The 15848-nt window shown below is 44.2% G+C and overlaps 1 protein-coding gene across 5 annotated transcripts; it reads left to right on the forward strand.

Annotated features, from left to right (window-relative positions):
* Window positions 1-206: 206 nt before the first annotated feature.
* RNF8 (ring finger protein 8) lies at window positions 207-13890 on the forward strand. Of its 5 annotated transcripts, XM_076334369.1 has the most exons (9): window positions 891-1606; window positions 2534-2782; window positions 2971-3099; window positions 4675-5415; window positions 6560-6622; window positions 7452-7541; window positions 8706-8813; window positions 9802-10006; window positions 11747-13890. In XM_076334369.1, the coding sequence occupies exons 3-9, from the start codon at window positions 3031-3033 to the stop codon at window positions 11890-11892; spliced, it is 1422 nt and encodes a 473-aa protein (XP_076190484.1). In that variant the 5' UTR covers window positions 891-1606; window positions 2534-2782; window positions 2971-3030; the 3' UTR covers window positions 11893-13890. The 5 variants fall into 5 exon arrangements, with proteins under 5 accessions (XP_076190479.1, XP_076190480.1, XP_076190484.1 ...); XM_076334364.1 differs by lacking the exons at window positions 891-1606; window positions 2534-2782 and adding an exon at window positions 207-296; XM_076334365.1 differs by lacking the exons at window positions 891-1606; window positions 2534-2782 and adding an exon at window positions 207-296 and having other exon boundaries at window positions 9802-10013; window positions 11747-11880.
* Window positions 13891-15848: the final 1958 nt, after the last annotated feature.

The following is a 15848-nucleotide window of genomic DNA, read 5'->3' on the forward strand; positions in this document are numbered from 1 at the left end:
GAGGAACACCACGGCGCACGGTTGCCGAGGGCGCGACCGCAACCGCCCTCGCCCGCTCCTAGGGCGCATGCGCAGCCTCTTCTCGCGCTCCGGGTGCGATTAGCCGGGCTGTCGGGCGGTGCGCGGCCGCTACGCCGTCTCTCGCCTCGCGAGAGCGCCGGCGCCGCCGCAGCGATTGCTCCCGCCTGTCGCGGCGGGCGGACGCCATGGCGGCGCGCGGGGCTTCGCGCTTGGCCTGGTGCCTCCGCCGGGTCGGGGCCAGCGGCGACTGGCTCCTGCTGGAGGCCGGCACGCAGGTGAGCCGCGCCGGGCCGGGCCGGGCCGGGCCGGGCTCGGCTCCCCGCGGGCTCCGGCCCCTCGGAGGGGGCGGGTGGGCGGTCGAGGCACGGCCGCCGGTGCCGCCCGGGGCGGGGCGTTACCGGCGCCGCTTGGCCGGAGCCCCGTCGCGGCCTGCTCCTCCCTGGGCCCGCGCGGGGCAGGGGCGAGCGGCCCCCGGTGCGCTTTGTTCCGGAGCCTCGTTGTTCCTTCTTGCGTTTCCTAGGAGAGAAAAGCCCCGCCCCGCCCCGTCCCGGTTAACGAGCAGCGGTTGTTAATTGCCGTTCGGAGGAGCCGGCCGTTCCCCCCGCTGCACGGCCGGCCTCCCCGAAGGGCGGCTCGGTGGGGCGCTGCCCGGCGCTCCCACGGGCACGGGGAGGGGGAGCAGCGGTGACGCGCGAGGGAGCGGGGGGCGGGCGGGCGTCTGAGCCGCGAGTGCCAAGTCTTCGGCTGTTGGTGTATTTCGGGACGGCCTCGTATTTAAACGGGATTTGTTTGTGTGACAGTAGCGGGGGGGGGGGGGGGGGAGGGAAATCCTTAGCCCGATTGACGAGGTGATGCTTTGGCGCGGTTAACTGTGTAATGTGTTTGAGTTGCGTGGCTTAAGTTATTCAGGTGTAAACGAGGTCGTGTTCTAAATCTGTTCAGTTATGTTTTGGCATGGTGCAGGGCTAACCCTTTTTCCGTGATCGTGTTTCTTAATTGAAAAGCCCAAATGAGGCCTCGTGCTCTTTCCCTTGAACCCAGCGGGCAAACACGTGAGTTGAGGATGGGGCGCTGCAAGAGGATTGCCGTTCTGGCGGTCGCAATCAGGCCGTCGGGTGTTGTGGGTTCATGCTGTACCTTATTCCTTTGTGCTTACGGGTTGCAGAAGGCACCCCTCTTAACTCATCCTTCAATGCTAGGCAACTCTTCAAGCAAACGTGTAGTTTTGTTGCTCTCCCATCACAGGTTTGAAGCCATGAGGTGTGCGCAAGTGTGCCCAGTGAAGGACTTGAGTTAATACATCTGCAAAACGTGCAGCCAGGGCTCCGCTAATTGTGCAGAGACTCTCGTTCAAGGTGTTATTACTCTGATTGTCTGCACAGCGCTACGTTCCTTGTCACAGGCAACAGGGGGACTGACGGCGTCCTGGTACTGCAGGCCTGCCAGGTCACAGGCTGGCGCGTTAGCACAGACTGCTTTCGCTGGGGATTTCAGTGTCAGTGCCAGACTGCACTGCTGAGGCGTGGGGACGTGCTGTGGTCTGCCAGTACTGCTGTGGGCAGCAGCGAACTCCAGCAGGCGAGTGGTAAGGTCTCAGCCTCCCGCCGCAGTTTGCTCAGTGAACTTGATCAAGGGGAAGTTTTGTGACTGGCCCTACTTGGTCTCGCTTGTATTAGTGCGTGAGGCCCCCAGATGTGTGTGACTGGGCACTAAGAATCGGTCACGTGGGTTAGGCCTTTCTGTTGCAACTGCAGGGACAAGTGCAAAGCCGAGTTTACAACTGAACCTGCCCGAGTCTCTGTACTTCTTACATATGCAATCCACGTTGGCAGAACACTAATATGTATGAAGTGTTTAAGAGGTAGGGATCAAACGTGGTTAAGTTTGCTTTCATGATCTTAGATTGCTTCCTTGCATTTAGTTATGACATGGGAGTCCGAGTTCTTGCTTGCAACTCAAGGTGAGACCTGCTCAGGTAATGTGTAGTGAATGAACTTTTCTTGACTGCAGCATCTTGCCATCTTGTAGGAAATGGAAGGTGTGATGCAAATGAGTTGGGATTGCGGGGGAGAAGAAGGGCAGCCTTCATCTGAGGCTACGCTGGATGCATGAAGTTGTCTAATTACATAAGCTGACTGAAAACTTGTGCAACGCACAGATGAATAAGAAAAGTGTGTGTGATTATCAGATCTTGCAAAGGAGGCAGTGGAGGGAGGGAGAGCAGAGCCGTACTTTAAATGGCAGCCTGCAGTTAGATCAGATTTAATGAGATACTGGGAAACGGTACGATTAAATTACATCCCTTCTTCCAAAGATGCTATTAGAATCTAATCAGATTTAGATCACTTTCACTACTGGTTATGAACTACATGTAGCTTAGTTTCTGAGACTTAAGATTGATGGTGTGATTTACAAAAGTATTGCGCATTTAGGGCATGGTTACGTGTGGGTTTTTTTTTTTTTTAATGGCCATTTTCTGGGCTATTTTTTCCTCAATCTTTCCTGTTTACAGACAGTTGAACAGATGCAATTAGCAAAAGAAGGTGGTAGGAAGTAATCTTGAGACCCACGAACAATTGTACTGGTTTGAAGAAATGGTGTTTAGTTAGGTAATGAATAAGGTGGGATGCGGATGGATTGAGAGCGGCTTTGAGCAGCTTTGCTGCTGACGAAGATTTCCATGAAACCAAGGCTGTAACCTGCCTTAGAGCAATCAAATCTTCCTCAGTGGGAGAGAAAGACAATACTTCAAAATTTGCAGGTTTCCATTTTCTATCTATTCTTGAATTTAAATGCAAAAAAAAAAAAAAATCATATTATCCTGAACTTTTTGGAAATAGCTATAAGATGCTAATCTAGATAGATTTCTTGTGTACTTGAATCGAAACCACATAAACTGAATTTACCATGTCGTTGCTGATTACAGTTACTAAACTACTTTATTTTTAGGTAACTATAGGCCGAGGATTAGATCTCACGTACCAGCTGGTGTCAAAAACCTGTCCCTTGATGATCTCTCGTAAGCACTGTGTTTTCCAGCAAAATGCAGAAGGGCAGTGGACTGTCAAGGATAACAAGGTACAGAGACTGATTAAAGACCTTGTACTCTGAGAGTCACTGAAGAGAATTCCCTGTTTGGGCTCAAACAGTGTATGGGCTATGATATTATATGGTATAAGTGTGATCGAAGGTCTGTGGGAATGTGTCCTGTCTGTTGTGCACTTCCAGCAGGAAGCTTCAGTCTGCGGCAATTGGGATGCAAACCTTACTGCTTTCTGTATGTAGATTTGTCTCTTGGTTTAGCGTTTTTCAGACAAGTGTAGTCTCGCCAAGGGCGCTTTGCAGTCTGTGAACCTGTTTTGTGTTACTCTCTTAAAAAAAAAAAAAAAAAAAAAGAATGCTATGAATTTTGGCAGTATTCAAAAGGATAACGTTCTTGTACTGCTAATGAAAGGATAAACTGATACTCCTTATTGTAGTGACACAATTGCTTTAATTGTAATCAACTATAACAAGAATCTGTTGTTAGAAAAACCATGCTTCATGTTATGTTCCAACGAGTTTCTTCTGAAAGTCCTCCTCAGCTGGTTAGAATAAAGTGCTGACATCAGAGTCCTCAGCTATGTCTCACTTTGACTTCAGTAATGTGTTTGGTTTTTTTTTTAATATCATGATCTCTGCACTTTCTCATTCAGGCTGAAAAGTGTAAAATCAGTAACTTGCTTTAAAACAGCAGTGGTAGAACAAAAAGTGTTCAACGTCATGCATATTTGAAGGATGCTTGGGTCAACAGCAGACTAGTCAGAAAGGAATGGAGTGGCTGCTATTAAAATTACACTGCTCAAACAAAACTGTTGCAGAACTTACATAAACTTGCAAAACTTAGAGTTTTTGCATGACTGGAAACATCTATGGGAGATTAGCTACTAACACTTCCTCTGTGTTATCACTGCTACCATTTTGTCAAGTTGTTTTATTGAGTCTCTTTGAGATACATCAATTGTTAATGATTCTGCAGTTCATCTTGAGCACAGATCAGTTTTGCTGTTTTTCAAAACTATTTCTTGAGCTAGTGCCTAATTTAAAACCGTTTTTCTGCTTTGAACGTTATCTCTAGAAGAGCATTTTCCTTCTTGTTTATATTCTTCTTGTATTTATGTAGAACTGTCTCTTTTTTTCTTTAAGCGGTATAAACTGTGCTCCTTTTTCTTTTCTAGTTTCTTCTTGGATTTCAGGTGACATTAATTGTCAAGAATAATTACTGCAATATTCTATGTTCTTGACAATGATCTATTGCGGAGTCTTTTCTTTCTGTTGGTTAGTTCTTACTTCTTCTGAAGCTTTTGGGCAGTTTTTTTCCCCTTAGAGTTCATTCTTTTCCTTCTGCACAAGTGCATATATTAATGTTGTTCTTAGAGCTTGTACACAAAATCTGTAATGCAGGAATAATGCATGGTAAATAATACAATGCAGTAACTGTAATAAATGGGACACTAAGCCAAAAAAATTGGATATTGCAAGGTTTATTTAAAGAGGTAGCTTGTTCTGGTTGCAACACTGAAGAGGCTGGATATGTTTACAGTTGCCAGAAACAACTTGCAGAGGACTCTGTAACTGCATATTAAATTTTGCTGATTCTTTGTTGATTTGCAGAGTCTAAATGGAGTCTGGCTTAATAAACAGCGCCTGGATCCCTCAAAAGCCTATCCTATCACTGAAGGAGACCGTATCCAGTTGGGAGTGCCTTTGGAAAACAAAGACACTGCTGAATATGAGTATGAAGTAATTAAAGAGGAGTGGGAGAAAATCAGACCCTTTTTAGCCCAAAGGAATGACCTGGGGAAAGCTAAGAGTTCAAGAACTAAACGTAAATTTAGTTTGGAGGAATTGGAGACGTCTGGATCAGAAGGCCCTTCAAACTCCAGATCCAAAAGAGACAGAGTGTCCTGTGACAATGAACCTTTGGGTAAATCATGGGGAAGGGTAGAAGAGGCCAAACAGTTAACAGAGAGGATGGATGTCAAGCTGCCTTCTCCTGGACCAAGTGAGGAGGATAGTAGTCCAGTGCGTAGTAGCCCTGTACACTCCAAGAAAGCCGTGCCTGTCCCCCATAAGGACCAGAAAGGCTCTGGTCTTGCACAGTCATGGACTGGCTTGGAAATGCTGAGGAAAACTCTAGTAGATATAATGAAGTTAAAGGTCAAAGTGCAGGAGAAGCAGGCAGCCGTTCTGAACGTGAAGCAGAAGCGCAGGAAGTGTGCTCAGAAGGAGATCCTGGCAATGGAGCAGGAGCTGCGGGAGTTGCAGGACCAGCTGTGCATGGAACAAGAGCATCATCAGCAGCAGGTGGAAGAGCTGGAGAGGACATTTTCTAAAGAGCAGCAGAAGCTAGAGGTATAACGGTGGTAATCTTTTTGGCCTGTGTCTTTTCATTTTTATGGAATGCCTGATACAAGACATTGATCCAAAATAAGATTTTGAACCATACAGTTACACAAATAATGTTTGTGTAAATTACTCCTGTTAAAATTGTTGTGGAAGTGTTTCACTTCCAGGCACGTGTACCAAAAGAAAGTGCAAAGACAGAAGGGATTGGGCTGCATGGGGAATTAGGAAAAAGGCGCAAAATAATTTTTAAAATTTTTTACAAACAGGTTCATTAGAGCAAGATAGTATAGCATTTCAGTTAGTAAAAAAATGTGTTTTTTAAATAAAAAATCAAAAGTCTCCGCCTGATCATCTGTGGTTACAGAGAGGACAAGTTGAAAAGTATTCACCTTAAGTGTGAATTTCTCTCAGTATATGGCTGAACTAATACCCAGTTTGCATGGCAAATCCATTCCCTTTCCAAGCAAGTGAATTATTGCATGCCTTAATCCCTGGAAGGAGGGAGGGGTTTTTTTTTGTACTTTCAAAAAATCCTTTCTTGCAACGTGCCTTCAAGCAGTAGGTCTATGTTGATAAGTAGCTTTTTTAGATAACAAACTGAAGTCTTTCTATTTGAGTTTGCTCAAAATCTGGTTTAAAGGAAGTAAGAATTCATCTTGGAGCAAGTTTCATAATTTATCAGTTACTTCCTTTAAAGTCTGCTGCTAAAGGCAAGATACCTGTATCAGAAGTACAGAAAGTCTGGAGTTGTGTGATTAGGCACAAGGGGAAGTTCAGCTGGAGCCGTAGGTATGTCTGACCTCTTTGAATGTGCTCAAAGATAGAGTTGCAGCTTTTTCTCATGTTTAAGCTGTTGCTGACCTCTTTGCTTCTATGAACATGCCAGTGCCTTTAGAGCTAGAATAACATGGAGAACATGGAGGTGTTCCAAGTATGTAACTGTAAATGATATATCCATTTTAACTCTTCACAGTAAATGATAGCTCTAATTTCTGTCGTACACGTGTAACGCTAGAGTGGGACAGCTCAGGGTTTGCTGAAAACCAGCGTTGTTTCATTAAGCATATCCTCTAAAAGGAGTGCGCAAAGTAGTCATTTTCTGTTCCTTGCTTTCTTCAGTTTGGTGGTTTTTTTTTTTTTCCCCCACCAGGGAGTAAAGTGGCAACACGGGGAAGAGAATCTGAAGGAGCAGTTGGCCCAGGTCCTGCAAGAGGCAAGTAGTTATGAGTCTAGGTTTGGTCTAACTGTGTAACTCAGATACTGAAATCTTTCTTACTGCTGTGGCCTGTTGGTAGAAGATGAGGACTTTGCCTTAGGTGCAGACTGGATGATCTTCATCTACAGACCAAATTTCTGTCAGAAAGTGGCAGACCTCGCTTTGTGGGAGTTGCTATTTGCCAGCAAATATTGTGAGAATGTGCATTCAGATTGAAAGCATTAAGTAGCTGCAATGATTTTTTTTTTTTTAATTTGAATTTGGTCCTTGGGCTGGTAGGCTTTTTTGTGAGGTCTGTTTGCTGGGTATCTGTTTTAGGGAAGTTGTTTTGGCAATTTTAACCAGATGAAAAAAAATTCACTCTTGGTTAGGAATGTTTTTGAAAGAGATTGAAACACACTTAGGTTTCCTGGGCTTTTTCCAAAAGGCCTTTCCTTTTGGAAAGCTAATCTGAAAACAGCTTCAGGTAGTCCTGCATATAGTGACAGGTTTTTGTGATCCTTATGTGTCAAATACCCCTTGATACTCAAATGTCTCAGATGCACTCAAAATGGTGACCGTAAAACCTAACTGAAATGAAAGAGTAACCTGGGAGAGGGAATAAGAAGTGCCATGATCTGGGAAGGTCATAAATAACTGGCACTACGTTCCAATTTTAAGTTAAGGCTAAACTGCCTTAACACTCCAATTTATATAGACGTGTGTTGCTCTTTTAGGAGGAGATTAGGAGAAATGAGTATGCTGAACCTCATGATTACGGCCATGTATATTTAATAGGATAGCTGATAATGGCACTTTTATAATTTCTGGGATGGTATTGTTACAGCATCATGCTTTGATGGAAGAACTGAGCCGTAGTAAAAAAGATTTTGAGGAGATAATTCGAGCTAAGAATAAAGAACTGGAAGAAACCAAGGTAAGGAATAACTGAATTCTCAGTTTTATTTATAAGTGAAACACGATATGCTGCAGCAGAGGAAGTGGTTTATTTAAAATTTGTCTTGACTGTACTTTGCCTCCTGTAGTGAAAAACTCCTGGATTTTGAGGTGGCAGCTGACCCTAGTTTCCAGGATTGGGGGAGGGTACACCTTGCCCTGTTCGTAAAGTAGTGTTGAACAGTCATTACTAGATCTTTCTCAATCATAAAGAAAGCCCAGAGCACCTGAACTGTGTGTTGTGCAGGAGAAGTGGGCCCATTCCACCCTTTCTTTAAAAAAAAAAAAGAAAAGAAAGAGTGTGTTTGAAAAGTGAGGTGCTTCATTTTCAGTTAGAGTGTATTCAAGTAAAACTGCAGTATTCCAGCAGTCCTACAGGGGAGTGTAGGACTGAAACAACATGGAATTTGAATAATGAATGAGATAAGCCACATTTCTTCCTGTCCTTGACACAAGGTGATGAGTGGAAAATAATTAAGGAGATCCTTTCCTGTGTCTTACTTTTGGAAATTATCACGTTATCCACCTCTAGCTGTTTGCTTTATGTTTTTTTTATGTCGCCTTTGGAACTCTGTTGCTGTTTCAAGTATAGCTTCAATTGGAAGAATTTCTCCGTTATTTTTAGAAGATAGAGTGGGTACCTAGGAGCCTAATTTAACTCCAAACAAAAAAAAATTATTGGGCAGTTAAATGCAAATAAATGTTTTAAATTCTTATGCTTCCTTTTTTAAATATTTGAGGTATTTTGTCTGTTGGGTGTTTTGCTCTTTACATCAGACATCAAAAGAACTATTCTGTTGACTTAAGCCAAACTCATGCCAGGAAGAGGTTGAAAAAGATTCTGAAAAGATTGATCCAGCTGGTAGTTTCTTTAGGCTGAAGGGAATTTTGGTAACGGCTGCTGTTCTTGCTTGTAAGTTCTCTATAGTGGGTGGGAATATTCTCAATACTGCCGTGACTACAAAGAGGAGAGAGGGGTTACAGATCTGCGTATATAATAGACATAGACTTGACATGTGGAGACTTGCAGTTGTATGATTTTCTACTTGTACTACCTTCCCCTGCACGTGCACTTCCTGCCAATATTATATTGAGTAAAACCTTGTTCTTTGTTGATACATGACCGTATGTACTTTTCCACTAGGAGGAGAAGGAAAAGGTGAGAGCCCAAAAAGAAGAGGTGTTGAATCAGATGAATGACGTGTTGGAGAATGAGTTGCAGTGCACAATCTGTTCTGAGTACTTTATCGAGGTATGTTTAAACTGGTATGGGTTTGCCAGTAAAGAAGAGGCTTGAGAAGCTTTCCCTAGTTCTAGTAAAGCAATAGTCAAGCTTATTTCTTTACTTCGCTAGTTTAACAGTCCTAACAGACCCACAGTGAGTTGTGGGTAAGGTTTGGTCCAGAAATCCATTCTGTCTGCCCTAACTCTTCTGGGCAGTAAGTTCAGCTTTAATGTCTCTACCTGCAGAGAGATGAGTGCTTATCCTAGGATGCATATAGGCTTGCAGCAGTTTTGGGTGTTTTTGAACTGGTGCTCTGAGCTGCTGCTGACAGCTTGCTTGGGGAAGAATCGTTTTGTAGTGGACCTTGCTTTAAGTTGACTAGGGTTGGACTGCTTCAGGTTTAGATATAGGAAGAGGTTAGTAAAGGAAGGGAGTTGCAGCGTTCAGTGAAGTCCTGAACAGTTTATATTGTTCAGATAAACTCTTTGAGAAATTGGCCTGCTTTCATTTGATTCGAGAAGTGATAGGCTATGCCTGAAATGTAGACTGTTATTTCTGTTTGTGTTTTGCTAGAACTTCAGTTTCTTTACATTAATTTCTACTACAGGAAACCTGATGTGTTAGCCTTGTTATAATGACTTAAGAGCTAGCTGAAATTTCAATTTCTGGTTTCTCAGTAATTTAAGATGCTATTCTGCAGTATCTGTTTTTCCATAATTTATCCTTTTCAAATTGGGGAAACTTATAATAGGATTAATTCTTTTTGTGTGCGTTTCTGACTTGCTGTGATCTACGGTGAATCCATTAACCAACTCGTAAAACTTGTCTGCGCTCTGGCATGGAAGAGTTTGTGTGTGTAACCCCTACAAAGGCTAAAGAAAAGGGGCTTTGGGCTTCTCCCCCCACCTCTATTATAGGAAATGTTCATCTAATGTTTTTCTGACTTCAGTATTTTTTTCTTGACAATGCTTGTGTGAGCATGCTCTGATAAGTATCCTTCCGTTGAATTCCACAGGCAGTCACTCTCAACTGCGCGCACAGCTTCTGCTCCTACTGTATCAATGAGTGGACGAAACGTAAAGTGGAGTGCCCTATCTGCAGGCAAGAGATCAAATCAAAGACACGCTCTCTGGTGCTGGATAACTGCATTGACAGGATGGTAGAAAAACTGGATGTGGAAATGAAAGAGCATCGCCTGACCCTTATCAGAGGGCGGAAAGGTGAGAGGTGGGTGGATGTGGCATGATGAGTACAATCTCCCATTCTGTCTATTTTGTACAACTTTCTTTGGCACCTATATACCAAGGAGATGCTCGGGGAATGCAGCAGAAACACTAGAAAACTAATTTTAACATACGTTGTGTAACTAGCTTTACTGCACAGTAAAATAAAATTAATAAAAAGTTTGGAAAAAGACTTCAGTATGAATTCCACAGTCGAGCGGGACAACTTAACCATGCTAAAGGTTACGCTGTTTCAAAGAGATCACTAAATAAAAGCAAAACTGTATAGAATGGGCCTTGAAAAGTTTACCAGGCACCTTCTGATTAAACTATTGACTTCATCATTGCAAAAACTCAGCAGAGCAGTGCCTGATGAGAAACTCTGAATTCTCTTCCGTGTGCTAGATTTGTGTAGGAAATCTCTGAAGGGAACGTTGTTGTGTCATGTAAGTGTATGGCTGAACTGGCAGTTGCTCTGCCATGTTAATTTTTGTGGAATTAAAGCCTCTGTGGCTTAAATGCATAACCTCTTGCCTAGTTGTAGCTAAAGGACTGTGCATGACAGTGACAGCTTTAAGTAAAACTCCAGTATGGGGTATTCCTGTTCTGCTCCCCTCTTCCAAATTTGTTTCTAGAGCACTTGACACTGGTATCTAGGTGCTGAAAAGTAGAAGTCTTTTCCTGCTACCCCTTAACAAATTTCTATCGCTGTGTTCCCTTAAGTAATTGTCTTGTTTTCCCCTCATAGAGGTGAGTGCATGATCCTTCATTTTGCAATGTGTCAAGCCTTTTACCTAATAAAAGGTGCTTTTGAAATGTTTCAGATTATCCATGGTGACACAGAATGACATCGCTAAGCAGTGTTAGTTCAAACCCCAAATTATAACCTATTTAACCAACTCAGTTTGATTCCCTCAGGAAATGCTACACTGCTCGGCCTGCCCAGCTCGGTGTCGTGAATTGCTTTCACCTCTGCAGAACTGACACTGCTCTTGTGCAATACGCATATCTGCAGAGTATGCCATAGCACTATCAGTGTCTCATCAGGTAGCTAATGGTGATTAGGTGAAGTGGTGCCTTCGTTGGAGCCCACTTCACTGGTTTACCATACAGAACTGGTCTTCGTGCTTGTTTGAACAAAAAGGAAGTAAGCGCGTAGCCTACCTTCATATGCGGTAGATGCTGTAATTATATAAATGACTATTAGGAAATCATTCAGCTTCACCATGACACACTTCAGGAGTAAGGATGAATTGTTTCTGTGCAGTCTTTTTATTTGGTGATGGAAACATTTTGATTGAGATGAAGATAACCATGTGTCTATTTAAACATGAATTCCTAAGAAGAAACCAGCTGAAAGAGAAATAATGATGCAAGTGGCACTTGAGAAGCTCAGTCAGAGCTTCCCAAGAAGCCTTTCCAAGAGCCTTAGTAGAATGGGCACCACTAGGACAGCTTGCACTCTTAAATGTATGGAGGTTTTGATAGGGCCGTAAGTGTCCTGAACAACCGTTGCTTGTTTGAGAGCTCCTTACCACATTTTGTTCCTTCCTTCTTTCTTACCTGGCAAGGCACAGTAATAGTTAGCCACATAGAAAAAGGCCTCTGCCCTGCAGCTTGAAAGACCTATTGCAAACTGACAGTGAGAAGCTGTAAGTTTCAAAGGGAGCTAGTAATTTAGCATTTGTGGGTACAGTGGTCACTGCTAACTTTTGTATCTGTGTGTTTTGAATGCAGAGAAACAGAATGTGTTGGTGAAACCAGCCACAGACAATGACAGCAGTGTCATTTCTTCCATCTACTCCATCTTGTCGATGAGCAGTTGTGACAGTGAGGACTCTGAGGAGGATTCTTACTATAATGAAAGCTACTACATTATCTAAACACTGTTACTGCAGACTCGTTTGCCTGTGTGCTGCCCAGAACCATCCTAATGGTGTTTGGTTGACTACTGCTGGATGAGTGGACTGGACGTCTGGAAGGAGAGACTCTATGAAGAGGCTGGAGCTGAGAACTAGCAGCATTTGGAAGAAGGACCTTATTTTTTAAATGAATGTACAGAAGCTTGATCTCTAAAACAAAACTGGGATTGTGAGAGAACAAACTGCCGTTATGCTAGATGGTTGACATACAAAACCTAGGCTTCCATGATCGCTTGTGACCTGCTCGGTATAATGTAACAGTTTGTATGTGTCACTGCCCTTTCCTTAGTGAATGACGTTTAAATGTGTATATCAGCTTCCCTTACTTCAAGCAGCAGAGGGAATGGCCCAAGCTATTTGAGAACTTGGCCATCCCCACCAGCAGGCAGGAGAGGTATATCAGGAAAAAGTGCCAACATGGGTTTTCCTCTTGAATTTCATATGGCAGCTAGAGTCATCCCAGGCCTCTGGCAGTGAAGGTAGCAAAGGGTGGGTTATGGACCCTGTCAGCCTTAAGTGCTTAAATGCATTGTAAGCTGAGCTGCTGGCCATCCATTTGCTCTGTTGATGTTCCTCATTTTCTGTTAGAATAGGGATGGAGAAGATTAAATCTTCCAGAATTTCTTAGCTAGTGCTCTTTTCATATAGTACCTTTGGTTTGTTCCCCCTTCAGGCTTTTGCGTAAAGGGTTTTAGAATTGGGAAGCAGCGCATCCAGAAGTTATTAGCAATGACTTCAGAAACACGTATAGTTCTTGTCAGCATCAGAGAGGAACCTCTGCCTCTTCAGAAGTGCTGCTATCTGAATTAGTGAAATGTCCTGTTGGCAGGGTAGGAAAGCAGCATCTGTGGCAACCACAAGGCACAGAAGGAAGCATTTAGTTTTATTGTTTACAGAACATTGCTGTTGAGCCATGGGTTGTACTACCCTCACAGCAAATCACTCATCCCTAAGAGACTGAGCAAGTCTTGCCTCATCCTATCATGAATTTGTCTATGAAGTTCCATTTTCAGTGGCATATGCTTTTGACTTAGCCGTTACGTGGAAAGGACTGTTCTACACTGTGAGAAGAGGATGGGGGAAGCCCTTCTCATCTATAATTTTTCTTTGGCTATTTTTACGTCCTTTCTTGTTTCAATGTTTATTTTGTTTAAGAAGGAAAATATAAATCCATTTCTGCATTAGTCTTCCTTGGTGCAACCACTGAGATGAATGTCTTTCTCCTAGTTGTCTTAGATTTTTTGAGAAAACACAAGACTATCTCATTTTAATGACTTTGCTTCATGTTTGATTGCTGTAAGCAGTGTTACTATTTTAAAGTTATTTGAGAGACTTGTGTATGCAGGACTTGATAAAAGACAACCCAACTCTTAAAGCCTGTGGCTACCCTAATGGTAATTTAGTAGATAGAATCATACCTCTTATCTTCTTCCACTAGAGAAAGATCCCATTAAAAAGGTGCATGAATGATGATGTTGTCCTAAGGAAGTAGTGCGTTCTGACAGATTTGATTGGTAGGACTTAAACAGGGGAGGTAGGTCTGATCTGTGGGCCAGGCAACTTTCTTAAAATCTTAGTGTAAGGTTTTTTTTTTTGTGAAGGAGTCATTACATCTTGAGTTTTCCTCTTTCCCTTTTAATGTTCGTTTTCTGTATGTGCTCTTGAAAGTTTCTTTTGTAAATATATGCTCTCTAGGATGTCTGAGAGAAGAGGGTTCCTCAAAACACTTGTGAAATAGGCTGACGTTGGAACAGGCATTCCTCATGAAGAGGAGTAGGAGGAAAATACTCTGGTTACCTAGGACTGCAAATTCTTCCACTGTGTATCTCTTCCATGTTGCTGTGCTGGTTTTTTTTGCTCATTTCATTTTGCTAAATATATTTATTTTGTTACGTTGGTGTTAATGCATATTGCAGAGAAGGATAATGCTACTCCTAGTAACAGAGTAGTTCTTTGGTGTGATTTCTGAGTGTGTCCTCTCTTCACTAGAATGTGAAGAACCTAAGTGGTATACCAAACCATTTGCACTGTTACTGGTAGGTGCATAGTGTGTAAAGGTCTGAGGAGAGAGGTTAAGTAATAATACTGTTCACTTGCAAAAGCATTTCACTGACAAAAGCAGACCTCTCCTCTCAGTTCACTAAGTTCCTCAGTAAAACTACTATCAGATCCAGAGCTGATGATGAGACATACAGAAGTGTCAGGCAAACTACTGAGCTTCTGGAAAAGATGTCCATATTTCTAATACTGTGCTCTCCCTTGGTCTAAGGCCTGGATCCTTTCTTCTACTTGATTGTACAGCTGAATGTCCCCTTGGAGATGACATGCCCTGAACTGTTATCTGTCTTGGGATGGCATCATGGAAGTGCTCTTCCAGTCTCGCATCCAGGATTTAGGTTACAACTCCGAGCTAGTCACGGTTGGCGCACAGCAGGCTCGATGCAGGTTCAAGACTTGCCGCTTTCTGTTGGAAGATAGCTGCCATGTAGTGTGATAATCAAACACTTTCAGAGCAATGTATTGTTTATCAACATCAGCAGGAATAGCTGGGAAGGAGCGCTAACGGATTGTGGAACGGGACCATCACAGAGGGACAGTCCACCGTTTAACTCCTGCAGATCTGTGGATTCCAAGATCAGTCTGACAATCGTTTTTCTCTTGCACATATCTACCACGTTAGTGCTTGGTGAGCCGTAGCAACAACTGTCATTTAACTTTGCAGAACATGTAACAGGCAGTTTAATAATTCAGCCGTGCCCCTCCCCCCCATTTTAAGTGTTTTTTTCCAAAGATACGCTCTGACTAGTCAATGTTTTGCTTCCTGCTCATAATCCTCCTTCCCTCCTGCCAGTCTCTTTTGCCGTAACTTCACATATTTAGACACATACTTTACAACAGCTAGATAATTATAAACTACACTTCCCAAATAGTATACTCCTGTCCCGTGGTGCTACCGTGTTTGTTTTGGTTTTTACGATTAAGCATTCATGCCTGTGTACTGACCTGTATGCCCCTGGGTTTCAAGCTTAATGCGAAGTACGAGACAGCTCAATTAGTGTTTGAAATCCTCATTACAAATAACCTGTAGACATGTATTAGGCTTTTATTGTGTGAAAAGCTTTATCGTCACCGGCCTTACAAAACCTGTTCTGGCTCTGCTCAAGTAACAGAGTTGCAGTTAGTTAGTGGTGAAGTGCCTGGCGGTGAGCGGGCTATAGGCTTTCCCGTAGGCAGACAGTTTCTCGGGAAACCTGCGGTGCCTGTAGGAGTAAGGACGTTTCCAGCCAGCGCGGCAGGGCAGGCGGCGCAGCGGCCCTGAGCGGGGACCGGGCCGTGCTGCCTGCGGCCGCCACCGAGCTGGGGCTGCTGTTCGGTGGGCCTCCTTCAGAAGCATAAAAAAAGCCGTTTTTCTTAGAAAGCGCCACTTGTAAGGCAGCGGCTGAATTATTTGTGCGTCAACGCGCTTTATGTGCATTTTCATATACAATATATTTACAGAAACTATATAACATTTTACATGGAATTTCGATATGTTTTCACCCCACGCACCCCTACCTCACCTCCACCGGGAAGGACTGAGGCCGCCGGCTGCCTGCTTCCCCAGAAAGCCGGGCCCCGCCCCGCTCCGCTCGCAGCGGGCAGGGCGGAGCAGAGCGGAGCGGGGCGGCCCAGGCGCGGCGGCGGGAGGGGGCGGCCCTGCCGGCCGCCGGGCCGCTGCACCGCCGGCGTTGCTTAGCGACCCGAGGGGGGGCCGGGCCCGCTTCCGGGCTGAGGCTGCCCGCGGCGCGCCTGCGGGAACGGGCCCCTCGGTGCCGGCGCCGGCGCCGCGTCACTGTCGCGCGCCGGCGGGCTGGGGAGGACCCGCGGGAGGGGGCGGGGGCGGCGACGGCGGCGCCTCCGAGCGGGGAAACGAAACC

The sequence above is a fragment of the Aptenodytes patagonicus genome, chromosome 3 (assembly GCF_965638725.1).
Source record: "Aptenodytes patagonicus chromosome 3, bAptPat1.pri.cur, whole genome shotgun sequence".
Lineage (NCBI taxonomy): Eukaryota > Metazoa > Chordata > Aves > Sphenisciformes > Spheniscidae > Aptenodytes > Aptenodytes patagonicus.

Coding starts and splice junctions, on each gene's coding strand:
- RNF8 (XM_076334364.1), top strand. CDS start 207: ATGGCGGCGCGCGGGGCTTCGCGCTTGGCCTGGTGCCTCCGCCGGGTC. Junction 6,623..7,451: donor TGGCCCAGGTCCTGCAAGAG/GCAAGTAGTTAT, acceptor GTATTGTTACAG/CATCATGCTTTGATGGAAGA. Junction 7,542..8,705: donor AAGAACTGGAAGAAACCAAG/GTAAGGAATAAC, acceptor CTTTTCCACTAG/GAGGAGAAGGAAAAGGTGAG.